Source organism: Bombus fervidus, chromosome 8, assembly GCF_041682495.2.
Source record: "Bombus fervidus isolate BK054 chromosome 8, iyBomFerv1, whole genome shotgun sequence".
NCBI classification, from domain to species: domain Eukaryota; kingdom Metazoa; phylum Arthropoda; class Insecta; order Hymenoptera; family Apidae; genus Bombus; species Bombus fervidus.
The window spans coordinates 8055213-8072771 of NC_091524.1; the positions used below are offsets into that span (position 1 = coordinate 8055213).

At 36.4% G+C, this 17559-nt stretch overlaps 1 protein-coding gene across 34 annotated transcripts in view; it reads left to right on the forward strand.

Annotated features, from left to right (window-relative positions):
* Camkii (Calcium/calmodulin-dependent protein kinase II) overlaps positions 1–17522 on the forward strand; it is a 157799-nt gene extending 140277 nt beyond the window's left edge. For 18 of the 34 annotated variants that reach the window (XM_072009164.1, XM_072009162.1, XM_072009165.1 and 15 more), the window contains 5 exons: positions 3180–3242; positions 4916–4991; positions 5438–5532; positions 6165–6282; positions 6686–17522. In XM_072009164.1, the coding sequence (XP_071865265.1) occupies positions 3180–3242; positions 4916–4991; positions 5438–5532; positions 6165–6282; positions 6686–6818 (485 nt within the window). In that variant the 3' untranslated portion in view covers positions 6819–17522. The remainder of the gene's footprint in view (positions 1–3179; positions 3243–4915; positions 4992–5437; positions 5533–6164; positions 6283–6685) is intronic. The other 16 variants (XM_072009167.1, XM_072009169.1, XM_072009185.1 and 13 more) reach the window with 3 other exon arrangements.
* Positions 17523–17559: the final 37 nt, after the last annotated feature.

A 17559-nucleotide genomic window follows, 5' to 3' on the forward strand; every position in this document is an offset into this window, starting at 1 on the left:
TTGTTTTGCTTTTTCAAAATCGTTCCTTTTTTGGATATTCCCAGTTTATGGATGCCATAATTTCTTTTTCTTAGTAGACCTCGTTGAATTGATCCGTGACACGATAAAATTATCCTTAATTTCCTCCATAAATCTTTAATAGAATTATACGTAATAATCCTTAGACTGTTGTCAATGATTGACAAATTATTAATAATATTATAATCAATAATAATATAATTATCAATAATTCTAAAGCTTATTTATGAGAATTGAAATAAAAATTTCAATTTTCATCGTGTCACGGGGTTTCTGTCGCGAGTAGTCACAATTTTATTTTGGACGGCATCCCGCAAGTAGTAAGTATCGATTTTGATCGGACAAGGAACACATCGACAGGCACGCAACGTCGTGGAGGGACGTCTCGCAGCGTTTGACCTTCGTACTACTAGAATCTTCGTAAAAAATGAATAATTCCGATATTCTAAGATATTCCCTCCTCCCTTTTCTAACATCGAACAAACACACGCTCTGACGATCGTCATTGTACGAAACGGAGCATGCGAATCGAACAGAATTCTCGCGAATCGAAATTGTCTTTGTGCGTCCCTCATTACTCGCCCTGTATTATATATCGTCGTAGAATTTAATGTGCAAGCAGGCGCTCGTAAAATATCATTTCCTCATAAAAGAAATGTTAAAACGCTTGACGAATATATTTTGTTAGTACTAAAATTCATACTGAAGATTAAATAGATATTAGATGATTTAAAAGAAAGTTAAGCATTATTTATTAAATAATTCTTTGAATTGTTCACAGTAATTATTTGCTGTATCCTACTTGTAGACAAATCGTAGACACATTACAGATTTGTAGATTTTTAATTTTGACAACTAAATGATATTAAACACGCGAGGAAATATTTTCATTTCTTTTCGATGCTCAATTTGCCTGAAAAATACTTTCGCTAATAACGAAGAGTTTTATAAACTTTGATATTAGGTGTAATTATCATCGATCAATTTAGGAAGCGTCTTTTGTCAAATCCAAATCCACTGAAAAATAAGTAAAAATTAATTTAAAAAATAATTAATTCGTAAATGAAGCATCTTGTACCCTTTCACAGTAAATTTAATTCTATTAATTTAAATATCATAATTTATGCAGAAAATATTCTTCATCAAATTCGAATGCATTAAAGGATCGTCATCGATCAAATGTTATTGACAAGAAAAAAGTATTATTAAGGGTTAAGCAATAAATCATGAAATATACCAAAAGATCGACATAGAAATGATATTTTACCCGCGTAGAAACATTAATTAGGCTGTCGCCCACGCTATAAATCCACGTGTAATCCATGTGTAGGCGCAAACTGTGAACGTACCAATAAACTTGTGAAACCCGATACGTTGTGTTGTATGAGAAACGAAACGAATTATCGGACAGGCTTCGTAGTTAATTACATTACTTTAAGCTAGTCTGCTGGTAGAAGAATGGTTTTTTTAATGGGCAGCAGTCTCTCGCCTAACAAATTACTTTCCTTTTTTGTTGAAAAGATACAAATAAAAAACAAATGTCGTGCGTAGGAGGTGCAAGTTATAAATGGTTCGAAGCTTCTACTTTTTTATTGGACGCTTCTCGTAACATACATATAGTATGCATATGGAGAAAATATGCTTTTATCGTCGTATCGACGATGCTGTAAAAGCTACGTATCTCGTTCTGCGTATCTATCTTCGTTTCCATTGTGTCGTTGATTTTGTATCGATTTCTTTTTATTTTTCTTTCTTTTTACGCTCCGAAGGTGAAAGAAACCTGGTATATTATATCTTGCTTGCACATGTGCGTTACGTGTACGCGTATAAGGTGATTCATTGACAATAATTGGAATTTTAAAAAGGGACAAGTCGTGTGAAACATATGTCTGATCATTGACGATCTAATACTACTTCCAAATCGATTTCTTACTTTCTTTTGTTATATTTTCTCAATCGAATTTTAATTCCTTATTATATGTTCTACGTTTAATACGCGTTAATTATTATGAAGTAACTTTTTCACAAATTTTGAAGTACATGAATATTTTCCAAAATTTGTATTTCAGTGGAAAAACTTAATATCCTTGTTCTACGGCAATTTTATTTCATAATATCCTATAATAATATTATGAAATAATATTGCATTTTATAATACTATTGTATTACTACTCTAATAGTACAATACGTCGCTTTCTATAATGATATTATAGAAAATTATAGAAAAAAGATGTCTTATATTAAATATTCTACAACATTCTGTAAAATTTTCTTTCAAAGTTAATCATTTAAATAATATCGATTAATAATTAAATCGATGAATCACCTACAGTGCATCGTGAGATACTAACAATGGCTTACAACGACCGTTTGCGATATCATCGTTTCGATCACTAGAATCGAGCGCACCGATTCCTCAGCCAAGCTGATCGCGCTTGCTCGAGCGTAACGAAGATCGCGTGTCTCAAATGCGTTCGAGAATTCCTTCAAAATCAACGCGTTGCGTCACGTCGTCTTAACGTAACACAGTGTCAGGAAAAGAAGCTTACCAAAAGCAAAATTGAAAATCTGTCGCGAAAACGATAATCTCGAAATACCAGCGAGAACGAAGAATCTCAAAGGCACGTTGCAATGAATGACAAGAGGGAAGAAGTTGCAGCAAGAAGAGCAAATGCTTTCAAGGACGAGATGGGACCTGAGGAGACGGTTAATCCTCTTGCGCGGGGATTAAGCTCCGCGACGTTTTTCTTTTTCTCACAACATCATTCTTAAAAGGGAAATCATTTAAAAAATATGAAATCATAAAAAAGTAAGAAACAAAAGCAGGAAAAATATCAGTAGTGTTCGAATCAACAATTCTTTGCAATTATTCTTTTTCTGAAAAAAGAAAAGGGAAAAAAACTGAGAAAAAAGAACGAGAGATACCCTAAACGGATAATATGATCGACAAAACCGGAAGTAATCGCCCCGCGGACCTTAATCTTCCGCGAAATCACGCTTGAAACACGCAGGAAGAATTTTGCTGCGATAAACGAGCCGTATAATTGCTAAAAGTAAAGAAAAAAAGAAAGCAAATAAGAAAAGCACACAAGTTTAAGAAAAAAGAAGGGTATCTATATATAAATATGTGTATGTATATATTATATATATATTGCTTGTAGAAATAAGAATCGTGTGTCCTATCAAGACCTGCAGCCAGCTCTCGACGAACTCCCAGTGTTCAGGTAACGGAAGAACCTATCTCACTCACATCTCTCAAATCTCTCTCTCTCTCTCTCTCTATCTCTCTCTCTCTCTTTCTATATCTATATTCTACATATATCGATTATATCTATTATCTATATCTCTATTTCATTCTCTCCATCATCGAACAGATCAGCGATATCGTCTATACGAGAGGAGAGAAACGCTTTCCTTTTCGGAAAGCCATTGAGTACTATACGTTTTTTTTTTTTTTCTTTTTTCATACTTCACGAATTTTTCGTAACGTGTATTATACATATCTGTTGTCTCGCTTGCTCTGATGCGCAGTAGAGTAGTTACGGCACTGTGGTTACGCTCACGGTGGTGGTCGCCGGGCTAAATAAAATTCTTTTGCTTTTTTTCATCGTATTATACGAAATTATGAATTAGAAGAATGATCAAAGACATCATGATCGATTAATTGTACAACTAACCATATTGATGCTTTTATTTATGAATTTTTTGCAACGCCACTAGGAATTCAAGTTGAATATATCTTTTTCATAAAATTTGAAACTCGCGCGGAAATTCTTCGCGCTCTTCATTCGATCATTTAAATCTTCCATATCGTGGGCGAAAGGGAAGCGAAGATTATTACCACGTGATAATTATATTCGAACGATTGATTGTGGATGATGAAAAGAAAAAAAGGAACAGTTATCGAGGAGTTACTCTTCAAGGAACCAAGAAGCTTCTAGCGGTTATGAACAACGAGAGAACAACGGCAGTATCATTTTTTTCCTCGACGAGCTCGTCGAACAATCGATATTTTTTTCTTTCTCGTCGCCGGTGCGACGAATTTTCGCAGGTCCTCGAAATTCTCGTCGTTGCCGCGTCGAATATATCGAACGACCCTAACGACGCGACCATGGAATCTAGGAGAACGAGTTGACTCAAACGACGCGTGCAACGACGAGACGCGCTCGATCGCCTCCATTTGACTAGATTGCACCGGTTTGCATCGTTTTTTCCTTCTTATTCTCCTTCGTCTTTTTGTTTTTTTTTTTTTCGATAAGTATTCGTCCTTTGGTCACAATGAAGGGATAACCCTTTTGGAAATCGGTGCTTATCAAATGGAAAAAGGGAGCTCACTTTGGAGAATAAAAATTCGATTCTCAAATGATCGTCTCAAATGATCTTCACTTATCTAAACTTCTTTACTAATTGATCTGAATTATACTTTTATTGTGAGTAATAGTATTAAGCGATATTCTATAGAAGATATTTTGGAGATATAATATAATGTCTCGAAGGAATTTATCTTTATAAAATCATTTGAGGATCGTTGTCATTGGAGTCTGATAGAATCACGATAGAATATTTTTGATTAGTTGAAAAGAATCGTTGAGATAGAGATTGTTGGATGTGAATATGTGAAGGTAATGTGACGTTTTGATTTTTGAGACGACTCCAATGGGTGATACATCGTTGTATATTATATATACCTATATATTACGTATTAAGAAAGTACGTGATAAGAAAGTCTTTGGCGTAGGACGTAGAAGTTGATAAAGATTCGTGCATGTGACTGTTGTGCCGTACGATGTGTCGGTATGAGCCCTGATCGTTTTATTTTATTTTGTTTTTCGTTGAGATCGATCGGGCGCGCCGATCGCGCCGTCCCTACAGATCGATAATCTGTTGACGATTCCAGCACGCCGTCAGGAGATCATCAAGATGACCGAGCAGCTGATCGAGAGCATCAATATCGGAGATTTCGAGGCGTACACGTAAGTGACACGATGATGGATAAATTTCGGGGAAATATGAAATTAGCAAGAGAAATCGTTGGAAAAATTGATTACGGTATCAAATTGTGATGAAAAAAATTTATCAAAGTGTGAAAATGTCAGAAAAGAAATTTCATTATGACGTTAAAATGACACTAAAGAGATTCTTTATGATACAAAGTTTAAAAATGAAACGAACCATTATATTAACAAAATTTTAGAGAACAAATTTGTCAGAGTAATAAAAGAGTAATGAAAACTGCGTTTTCATATAAAAGGTGACATCATATAAATTTTTCTAATTAATTTAATTATAGAAATTGTATTTTAATATAATTGATACTATTTTATTAATAATTATCGATTGATCAATATTCTGCTTTCACTGCGTCCCGATGAAGTTAGAATGAAGAATATTCGGATTCTAATATTTCCTACGCTTCCAGGAAAATCTGTGATCCACATCTGACTGCGTTCGAGCCAGAGGCTTTAGGTAATTTAGTCGAGGGAATGGATTTCCACAAATTTTACTTTGATAATGGTAATTATGACTCATTTGCATCACTGTTAATCGTACCGCGCTGACAAAGCACCGCACCGTTGTGTCTACGTTGTACCTGCGTTTGATTTGTTCCACTTCGTTGCTGTATGTCGTGTCATGTCTTTGCTTTCTTACCTCCGTACGAATGTAGCGTAATCGCGGTGTAATCGCGTTACTTATTCAGGCGTTAAAATCTCCGATCGATCGGTGCATTGGTCGTCGAATTTCACGTCGATACAGCTTCTTATTGCACTTTCCATTAATTTTATGAATCTTTATGTTTAGCATGAACACTGAACGCACAAAATTTCTTTTAGTCGATAGCGTTTTTACCAAAATATTAGTTATAGAAGTGTTTTAATATCGTTCTTTACAATATTCATATTGTTCGTTCAATGCTAGAATAATTTCAAAATGTACGTCTCTTCCTATGATTTTTTAAAAATCTTATGTGTTGCCAATTATGAATGATAAAATGCTCGCAGATACGAATGGAAATTAATAAGACACTTCTTTTGCTTGATTTACTTTTTTATCCTTTTTTATCGTTGAAATTATCAATGACAGCTTCAGTGGTATATAAACGAACGTGCATATCCACGAATAATGATCGTTTTGCTTTTTGAACATAGCAGTTCTGGCGAAGCATTGCAAAGCCGTGAACACGACGATCCTGAACCCCCACGTGCACCTGCTGGGCGAGGACGCCGCGTGCATCGCGTACGTCAGACTGACACAGTACATGGACAAGTGAGTTTTAGTTGTCATCAAACATACCATCTTTCTGCACGTTGAATTTATTTTTAAAAATTCACGTGCGATCAAAAACGCTAGAATAACCAAAATTATTAAAATGATCAATTCTTAATTTCTCATAGAAACTCTATAGATCTATTCCATATATAGATATTCTTGAAGATGTAAACGGTTTTGTGTAAAACATGTTTTACTCCGTGGATTATATATTTTGTCATATATCTTCTGCTATACCGAATTTCTTTCTTACTTCATTCGTTGATAGTTAACTTAAGATTATTCAAGTTGAAGACCCCTTGAGTAACTTCACCATTAACAAAACACGTTGTAAACGTCATACGCGTACGATTAGAAAAATTCGTGAAATTCTATGAACACGTGATTGCGTATTTTGCAGACAAGGCGTAGCGCATACCCACCAGAGCGAGGAGAGCCGCGTGTGGCACAAGAGGGACAACAAATGGCAGAACGTGCATTTCCATCGAAGCATGCTCACAGGGCCATCGCCATTCTCCTACAGTCATAAGTAAATCAAGGTGGCGGAGGAAAAAAGAATAAAGGGGGGAAGTAGAAGAAGGGCCGATGTGTCGGTGGACGCTCATCGCCTCGACGCGTGGAACGAACCAACCGTGCAAGAACACGCGATTGGAGCACACTCCACACTTCAATCCAAACACACTTCTCTCGATACCGATAAATGGATAAATATGTAACAAGATCGTTTATCTATTTATTTATTTATCGATCTACAATATACACACATATAGAACACATACATACACGTAGACACGTGAACACGCGTATAGTTAGTATTAAGCGCGACAAAATGGAAGGGAACGAGAAAAGCGAGAAAGTGTCAAGATAGACATATGTTGAGGCTCGCTTCAGTACCTGCTCAGCGTACTTACCACGAAGCACCGTGACCTGTGCATCGGCCTCGATAGGGAACGATTTCCGTGGATTCGTGGTGATTCGAAAAAGAAGAGGATGAAGAAAGAAGAGACAAGTTTTATAGCTGAAGAAGAGAGCTGCGTGTTACGAAGAGCACTGTTCTGTCTTTGGTACGATGAAGATGTTTCATCAGTGTAGGGTACTGTTTGAGATATTTGAAGGCTTCTTAAGTGTCGTCGGTAGTATAAGATTATTTGTCAGATGCTTGAAAGAACAAAACAAAAAAAAGAACATGATAGAAATACGTCTCTAGAGACGTCAATAGGCATGAGAGATTTGAATAAAAGACTAGCAAAAAATTTAAAAACAAGAACCATGACTGAAAACAGATAATTCTATAAGATCTGTAAAACTAAACAACCGTCTCAATTTCCAAAAGGAAATCGTATAGTACCAAGGAACAATTTTATTCCATCTATATTCGTCTAATATTTGAGAGGAACCATCTTAACAATTTCCTAAATTAAAAAGGATCAAATCCAAAGATCTTCCTAAACAAGAAAAAGCACATATAAAAATACCCATAAAAGATACCTTAGATAAGAAATTAACAGGAAGAAAGAAGGGACAGAACAAGCCGTCACGCAATCTTGATGATCAGAAAGACAAGAGAATCGAGATCTAAGAAAGAAGAAAATCTAGCAAAGGTGGAAAATGGGGCGAAACGGTGTTCCATTGGCATCGATGCCGAGCATCGTGAAAGGTCATCGGTGAACGTCGAACGGAAAGGACGCGTTTAACCAGGGAATGGAAGACCGGAAGTATATATCGGTGATTGCACGGAAAACCGAATAGAATCGTTGAAATGGCACACACGGCGAGAGAAGATACCGCGATCGACGAAGGAGATGGCGCCGGCACGTCGGCATCCAACGCGTATTTAGTTCTTACGATAGTCGCTGTACAGAACAATCTTCCATTGTAACTTTTTTCTTCTAATTTTCGTTCTCGTCTCTCGCTACGACGACACACCGGGAAAAAAGAAAAGGGAAACCAAAAGAGAAATCCATGAGTAGATCCGCGCGCGCGCGTGCTCTCTCTTGTAAAACCGCACGATAAACAAGGAAACACAGACACGCGTTCGTTAAAACATTTTCTAAAGTGTACCTGCTGTATCGTTGATAATTTCTAACCGAATGTACGAAAACGCGCATTCGCTCGTTCTATTTAATTCGCGAGGAGTAATATATATACATATATATGGAAGTTAGAGTTATTTAACGAATTGTTTCCAAGAATCATAAATCTTGTGTGTAATTAGTGGAGGGATGAAAAGCAGAAGAGATTAATAAAAGTTACAAACTGTTAGTATAATTAATAAACGATAACGTGTAATTATAAACGATACCGTATGTACGCTTACCAAGCGTCGAGAGTATGCTCGAAGCGAGTGGGCTCGAATTGAATGATATGCTTTCGACGAAAGTGGCGAACAAGGAAAGCTACTCGCTAGAGATGATTATCTGGATCGGTGCATACGCTCGCGTATACACGCGTATAACCATACGCAATATAGAGATTACGCGCGATAGTTCGAGAGTTATAAAAAGAAAATGGGGGAGGGGGGTTAAAGTGAAATAAATTAACGTCAATGCAAAAGAAAATTTATTTTGTAATAAGTTATGTTAAACATATTTTAGTATGCGTTTTCGAAAGATAGCTATTTTCTTTTTTCTTTTCTTTCTTTCTTTTATTTCTTTTTTTTTTTCATTTTCATTTTCCTTAAGATAAACAAGCTAATTTGTCGTTATAGTCGTAAAATAAAACGTATTTTTCTTGAAAGCGAAGCCCGTAAAAAGGTGAGACCCAGGGCTATAGCCCCCCTAGCTCCCCCCTTAATCCGCACTTGTCCGAGAGGGAGAGAAGAGCGATGTTTAAACGTTGTTACCTCATCGTCGTAAGGCAGTTTCGCGGCTGGTGCGACGCGTAAGTTCGGCGCCGCGACGCGCGCCCCGCCAGTTTCCGCGTTACGTTTCATTTTACCAAATCGATCTCGAAACGCCGAGTGCTCATTGCCGAGCTGCCGTCGAACACAGAACCACGAGACAAGCAAGAAATAGAATGAGAAATGAAGAAAAATAAGGGAAACCCTTGCAAACCACAAAATATACAGGGTCAAAGAAGAAAATGGTAAAGAAAGGAATGATCGATAGAAATTTTACCGAGTTCTATTAACGAAAGTGGTTTCGTTCGTGTGTAGCTCGGTGCGCATTGGCCGTGCACGAAAGGATCGATCCACTTCCTGGCGTTCGTCGACGAGAAAGAAGATGAACGAACGAAAGGGACAAAGTAAGAGCAGGATAAAGAAACGGAAGTCGCGGCGCAGCGGCGAGAGTAAAGTAGATATAATATCTCAACGGACATTGTTTAGAAACACGGGGAACTTAGGTGATCTGCGATCGGACACTTTTTTCGTCGGATTTATAAACACCTTCGTTCAGAGAAGAAGGAAATGAGAAAAACGAGACAGGAAGAGGAACAAAGGAGCAGTTGACGAGAGAAGGAAAAATAAAGAGAGTAGAGAAAAAGCAAAAAAAAAAAAATGTAACACACGATAAATCTTTCTTACACCGTTCGTACATCCTCTATTAATTAATTGATTAATTAATTAATTATTAAATACGACTTTACGAGAGTATAAATCGATTATATATATTATATATATAAATATAAATGAACAAGATTACCTAGGAAAGAAATATGAATACATGTTTTTCGGCGAAGAGGGGGAGGGGGAAGAGGGGGAATGGTGAAGGAAAAGATAGAAGAAGGTTCTCCATCCGCGAGAAACTAAATAATCGGAGGAAAATTTTGCCATCTTGTTATATAATATATATATTATGATACGTGTATGTACGCGCACGCGTGCAGACGCGCGAAAATTCGTGATACGCGCGTTTCTCTCGCGTTCGAAAAATGGCGTCATCGATTATTTTAAAAGATTGTTCATTGATTTGCGACTCTTCGTAGAAGCTTCGTTCTACTTCCTTTAACTTTGTTGATCTTAATTAATTCTTTCGCAATGAATTAATTCTTTTATAAGAATATTTATTTATGTAATATTTATAATACTCGTTCAACATTGATTTCGTGATCGACTGTGCCGATTCTAACGAATTTCAAAGGCGAATATATCATGTAATTTTATTTCATCCAAGATATTAATTTGTTTCGTTTTTTATCATATTATTCGAATGAAACGATCGATCGATATTGCTTGAGATTGATTTTCTATTAAATTGAACTCGATCAAGCGTTGGATCGGTTTCCACGATCGAACACTCTCGAAAAAGCGCGCCCAAGCCTGCGCGCGTGCGCACTCCGCGATTTACCGCGTATGTATATTGATAGCAGATAGCAGAACGTGAAGCGAAGAATGCGTGGCGGTGGAGGAAACGGTGGAAAGACGAGTGAAGTTGAAAGAGAAAAACAAACGATTTAATATATTGCAGATACTATATTATAAATATAAATATAAACATAAAGAAAATTAAAACTTAAGGAATAGTTATTTCTACTACTCTAATTCGTCGCTTCTACGTGTGATTGTTGTATAAAAAAAAAGAACAAAAAATACGATTATTGATTTATTATCATTGTTATTACACGATTATCATTACACGTTACGACTACTACTATTACTATAATTATTATTAATTATTGCCGAGCGAAAGCAGTATATTAGGGATAGAACCGGGAGCACGGGAAAACTGTTGAAGAAAAGTCAAAATGAATGAACTAAAAGGAAAGTAAATAGAATCGAAGAAGAAGAGAGAGAGGAAGCGCGTGTACGAAGAAAGAAAAATAATTTGTACGGTCCGATTTTGTTTCCTACGGTAAAAGGTATTATTAATTGACGTACGAATGGATTTCCAGAGAGAATAGATAATCACGGACAAGAGTAAGATTTCCAAAGGAGGAAGACCAAATGGAAAAGAAAGCGTAACAAAGTATGTTGGAAGCGCGTAACACTTGAGAAAAGAAGACAAACGACAAAATGTGAAAGAAAGAAGAAATAAGAATAATAAAACGTGACGATCTTTATTAATATACACATTTATAAATACGAGTTTACGAATCGTTAAAATGATCGAGAGAGCTAACGGAAGATTAAAGACAAAGAAAATAAGAATAAAAATGAAACACGATATACCAATTATACATCGATAAAGTTGTCGATCGATGATTTCAAGGGAAGTTGAAGAATGTTAGCTAAAGTCTCGGAAATGGCACACGCTCGCTCGCGCGCGTTATTTACGAAGTTGTTTCTTATTAAATAATAAATAGAAAGGAAGAAAAAAGAGGAAAGGATAAAAAATGAACAACCGAATTCGGGAAAAATATTAACGAATAAAAGATAAAGGAAATAGAAGAAAGAATGATTATTAACGCGGAGGGACGTGTCTCGCTTGCCCGCATCGGATTTTGCTGAAAGTCGTTGTTTCTAATAAAAGAAATATAATTCGAACCAGTTCAGCAACCATTTTCACCGGTGTCTCGTTAGTATGATACTCTCTTGTAGGTTAAACGTAAAATACAGTTTAGTGTGTAATAGCGTTAATTGTTCTATGAAGTTCTCTCACATTCCGTGCAACGTCTACCGAAACTTCTAATTGTTATCGTGTTTGTAGGCAATTCTCAATTTTCTTTAGTAGCTCCACATAACATGGAAATTAGTCGTCGATTAATAGTTGATTTCTTCTTTTTTCTCTGCTTTCTTTATCCTTTTTCGTTGGTAGGACCCTTTGAAATGTTCGGTGTTTGGTACTCAATAGTTTTACCTCTTCGTTAAAGGAAGCAGTTAATTAGCGCCCGTAGCGAGCCTTCTTATTTCTCGCAAAAAAATTCTTCGTAAACGTCGTATATCTTCAAAATTCTTTCTTTTCGATATCCACGAAATTCTAGTTACGCTGCAACACGCGCAAACTTCTCCGAGTTCATCTTCGATCATTCACTTCTTATCAAGCAATTCGATTCGACACGTTGCACTTTATAGTCGATTTAGTCAGAAACCCTAAACTTCTCGTCGTTTTCTCGCCCTTCGCTTCATTGCAGCCTGAATAATCTATCACGAAGACGAAGAAGAAAAGACGAATTCATCGAAGAAGACAAGTAAAAATACCGATTATTCGTGTGAGAATCGTTCGAGGGACTCGTGTAGCGGTTTTTTCGGATCACAAAACATCACGAGGTAGAAGATCGATTAGAATTCGCGCGATCGACCATTCATTCGTGACATTCGCCTCGAAGAAGCTACTTTCAGCAAGATCTGCTTTACTTTAAGTAGCGGTACGCGCATGGTCGTTTGGATATTATTTATCGGTATCGTTCGTGATTTTTATAACGAGAGAAACATCATTTGGGGAATTTGAAATGAAACGAAATTTGAATTTCGGGTGAAACGATTTGAATTTGAAAAGATGATTTGGAGAATTTGCATCGTTAGTGGTTTTCATAATGTTACAAAGATGATTTGTGTGGGGAAGTTGAAGAAATGATTTCGTTTTGGAGAGATGATTTTGGGAATTTAAAATAGAATACAGGATGAAAGATCGTGAAATGTCTGCAAGTAAAGGAAATTGGAAAGGAAGGGAGAAGAAGATCGATTAACGAGGCATTTTCGTCGTACGCATTTTTCTTCAATATATTCGATCGTTCCAAGAGATTTTAAACGAATTAGGTAGAACAAGACTATTCGTCTGATGATATACTTTCGATTTAATATCCGTTCGATTTTTCTGATCATGCATGATACGATAAACCTAACGATCATCCAAGTAAGCACACTTTTACTTTCCTCTCTGTACGATCTTCAAGATCTTCTTTGCTTCGATTGACTAAACTCGTTATTGTATTGTATTGTATTGTATTGTATTGTATGCGCGTTTATCGTTCGCGCTGATTCGAACGAGTTAACTCGTTTCCTATTGTTACGTTGCGAATAGGAAATCCAAGTGATCGGAAGGAATTAGAAGATGGAATTCGAATCCTGCCTCTCTTGCTTCGCTCTCGTCTTCGTTTAGCGTTGTCGTGGTCGTTATCGTTGAAGAAAGGGGGATAAGCGAGAGGGAATAATCGTGGTACGCTCGAAAAAGTGTTGCTTTCGACTGGTAATCCTGTATAGAAAAAAGAAAAGAAATATGTTCAGATCTTTGGAACAATACGAATGTAGATCTACGATTCGATAATTTGAGGATCGGAAGATTCGAAGATTCGGAAACCAAAAAATTATTATATTAAAAGGTTAGAAGATCTAGAGATCTATGAAGGATAAAAAAAATTTTGATTTATTAAAAATTCGAAGATTCAAAGATTTCAATACTTAAAAATTTAAAAATTCCGAAATTTCAATATTTGAAAGCTCGAAAATTTTGAAAGTTTCAATATTTGAAAGTTCGAAAATTCAAGCTAAATTACATTAAATTACAATGGCCAGTCGCACGCCTTTTCGCGTGAGCCAGAGGAAGAATCGACCGTGGGGCGCGTTATAAAAAGAATGGAAAGATAAAACAAATTTAAAGTACGGCGTAGAGCCGTGACAACCGAATTACCGAATTCAATCGACAGTTTAGCGGTTAATCGCCGTAGAGTGTAATTAAACTATTAAGTCTTGTTTAAGGATGAAAAATCGTCTTCTACGTGAGAAACCGCGACACAGCGACTCGGCTCGCTGTAAGCTCACGCGCGCACACACACCGGCCGATTGTTGCGTATGCACGATTTTATTACAGTGATTTTTCGGTGCCGCGTTTTAGAAAAGTACACACAGGTGAAAACTCAAGAGTCAGCCGAAAGTTTTTAGGAATGCGGACTGAAACAAGAGCCATAATCCGTGAAACTCGTAGCAAACAGAAAAAAAATATTAAAAATACTAATCAAGTTCCTCCCAATCGTTCTTCCGGGATGCTCGACACGTGGCATCGCGCGTGATCTGAAGCCGTGTACACGAAATCTTGTGGGATACGATTGAAAATATAGTTCGATATCACCTCTGTATATTTCTTTCCTTTTTCTTTTTTCAGTATTAATTATTTTTATTCCTTTATTCTTTACTATTTGTTAATCTTTTTTTTTCCAATGTCTGTGATCAAGAAAGTTAGATTATATTTAGAAAAACATTTTTCGCAACTAAGAGAAGTATAATAAAGAGCAATTTTTATTGTCTTCGTCAGTTAAGCTTCTCTATCATTTTTATTATTTTTACCGATCGTCTTCATACACTTCTCCTATGTTCATTCCTCTTTCTGTAAATAACACTATTTTCTGATAATGATAACATTATTTGCTTCATTAACACGATTTAATGATAACAACTTAAAATAGTCTTCTAGCGAGGTGAATAGTTTCCATCCGTTAAGTTTGTTACGAATAAAAGATACGATATCGGTAAAGGGATAGTGGCATTCGGAAACATTAGCTATAGCAGAAGTGCTGATTCTCCTCAGAAAAAGAACAAAGAACGCCACGGGAAGCATTGCTACCAAGTATCAACATTTCCTTGCTAATTTCGTCGAAGTTAGGGGAGACATTAATACTGCAAGTATCAGTGCCTTTTAGCTAATCGGATTCGAACAAACTATCGATACTTTCTTCATAGCAGTTTCCTTTTCCACTGTACCTTACCTATCGTTCCCACACGATACCTACTAAGTCCAATTTAATTATACTGTCTAGAAAATTTTTCGAGCTATATTTTTAATCGTTCATTCCCAATACGTATAAATTTTTAACGTGAAAAAACCAGAAGGTCACTGATTGGTGATCGTGTCTTCGATAGATTATTTTACGAAAAAAAAAAAAAAAGATAAAAAGAAAGTAAGAACGGAACCGTGGTTCCTAACAATCGACGAAACAAACTAAAAGACGACGGCTGCGAGAAGAAAGCAACGTAAAGACGCGGTCTTCGGCTATTTTGACCTCTACTTTCGTCTCTACGCTACTTCGAAGGTCCGCGTTTCGAAGGGTTTTTTATCGTTCCATAACTTTTTGCGACCCTAACCTACGCAATATAGAATTATTAATTATCGTAACTTTTTAGCGTGTACGTGCGTCTATTTGTGCATGCGTGCGCGTGATTCATAATAATCCAATTGAGGTACAGCTCGGTTGATTTTGCACGACATTTCCGGATCCGACTAATTCGGATCGACGATATATCTCACAGCCAGAATTCGACCGATTTCGACGCGTACGTTATCTCGAATAATTAGAAAAGAGAAATCTAATTAATAGTGCTAATAATGAGATAAATAACAAGTTTCGAATTGTCGAGTCGATCTCGTTTCAAAACAGCGTCGATACACTTACATATCTTCTACGCTTCAACATCGAGAGGAAAAAAAGAGGAAACATATTACAAAGGAACGATTAGTCGATCGATGCACACTCGCCAAAGAAAAAATAAAACATAGATTAATCGTACACGTGACAGTGCGATTTTTTAATCTTTGCTTTTTATCATCGAGCGTGCGCGTCGAACGGTCGAACGTTTGAACGTTGTTCAAAAAGAAACTAAAATAGTAAAACGAAGAACAAACCATTTCGAGCTTAAAGGAACCAGAAGACAAAAATGTAATAAGACAAAAAAAAAACATGTACGCGATACGTGAAAAGCAAGTAAAAAAAAAGTGAAAAAAGGAGCGAACAAAAATGCAAAGAACATACATAGAAGGCAAGATGAAAATTAACAAAAAAAGAATGATGGAAAATGGTAAAAAGAGGAAACACACACACGGATACACACATACACGGGAGAGAGAATACAAAACGAGTTCGATGAAGTCCTCCATTCGATTTCGCGATTGGCGGACGATGCGTCGAAGAAAATCTAGTGAAAAAAACAAAAAAAATGCAGAGAGATACGAATTCTATTAGCGGACGTGCGATCCAACTGTGCCTCGAATAAAATCTTGAGCGACGTCCCCTCCGACTAAAACGAAAAAATTATATAAAAAAAAATTCACGAAAAATGTGAACAAAAAAAAAAAAGATTATGATATGTAATAGATTGTAAACGTTCGCTACTATTCTTATTGATATTATTGTCATTATTATTACTGTCATCATTATTATATTGTCATTGTTATTGTTACTATGATTACCGTCACGCGCATTTTAGAGGAATTATTCACGTGCAATCTGCGATGGCGAATTCCGCGCGACATTCGTGTTTTTACTTCTTGAGCGTTGCGATGAAGAGAGAAAAGAGTAAGAAAGTGAGAGAGAAAACAGAACGAAACGGAAGAAAATTCACGGACACCGGACAGAGAAAATTAATTTCCCGTGAAATACGCTATTTTCTAAATAAAAACTTCAAAGAAATAAATTCCATAGAATGTGGAAAGTAGCGAATTTTTGCGCTGGGAAAGAAGTTTCGAAAATTCTATAATTCTCGATTCTTTCGCGTACAGATCGAGATATTCATGTTTCGATCATCGATCTTATCGGTATTCTCCATTTCTCTTCGCCTAAATTGTAATATGTAGCTTTCTATTGTAGTCTATCGCCGCGTAAATTCAATAATTCTATTTGAAGCACTTGAAAACGTTCGAAATATCTAGACTAGGATTTTCCCTCTTTGATTACGACTGATTTACAATCCGCTTCGATATCGAGTTTAGCTTCCAATAGATTATTATCGATAAAAAAGCATTACACGATAATCTAATTATATTAAGAGTAATCTAATCTCTTTCTTATTAAGAGTAATCTCTTAGTTCTATTAACAAAGTGTACTCTATTAGCGTCACGAAGCTTTTTAAAATGGAAATCGTTAAGTCACGCAACGATCGATGATCGATAGACGATGGATTCGACGCGGCAGGATTGTAGATCAAGTTTTCTGCTTCCGATTTCTGTATTCTATCCGGTGTCGCGTGTCTGAAAGCATCGAATCAACGTTTCGAAGGGAAAGAGCGTTTCTACGAAGCCCGGCTTTTGGTAGATCTAACGATTAGCTCGAACCTTGATCCATTTGTGGACGAAACGTCGATCGATCTCGCCCATGTTGGTGGAATCGCCAACTGGAAAGGGAAGAAAGAACGAAAATCAGCGTGAGAATGCGTGAGAGTATACGATAGAGCGAGTGTGAGTATGAGAGAATGGAGTGAGAACGTCGAATAGAGAAAAATGTGTGAATTATTAAAAGAAAAAAAAATCTCTCATCGGTACATTTAATATAACGCTAATTCATTATTACAGACATTATTGGATTTACGGTAAACGGATAAGCGATTGATTACAATTTTGTCCTAATGTTCAGAGAAATAAAACAAGGAAATACACACCCGTTCCCGTTATACACTTCCGGTTCTGCATCGT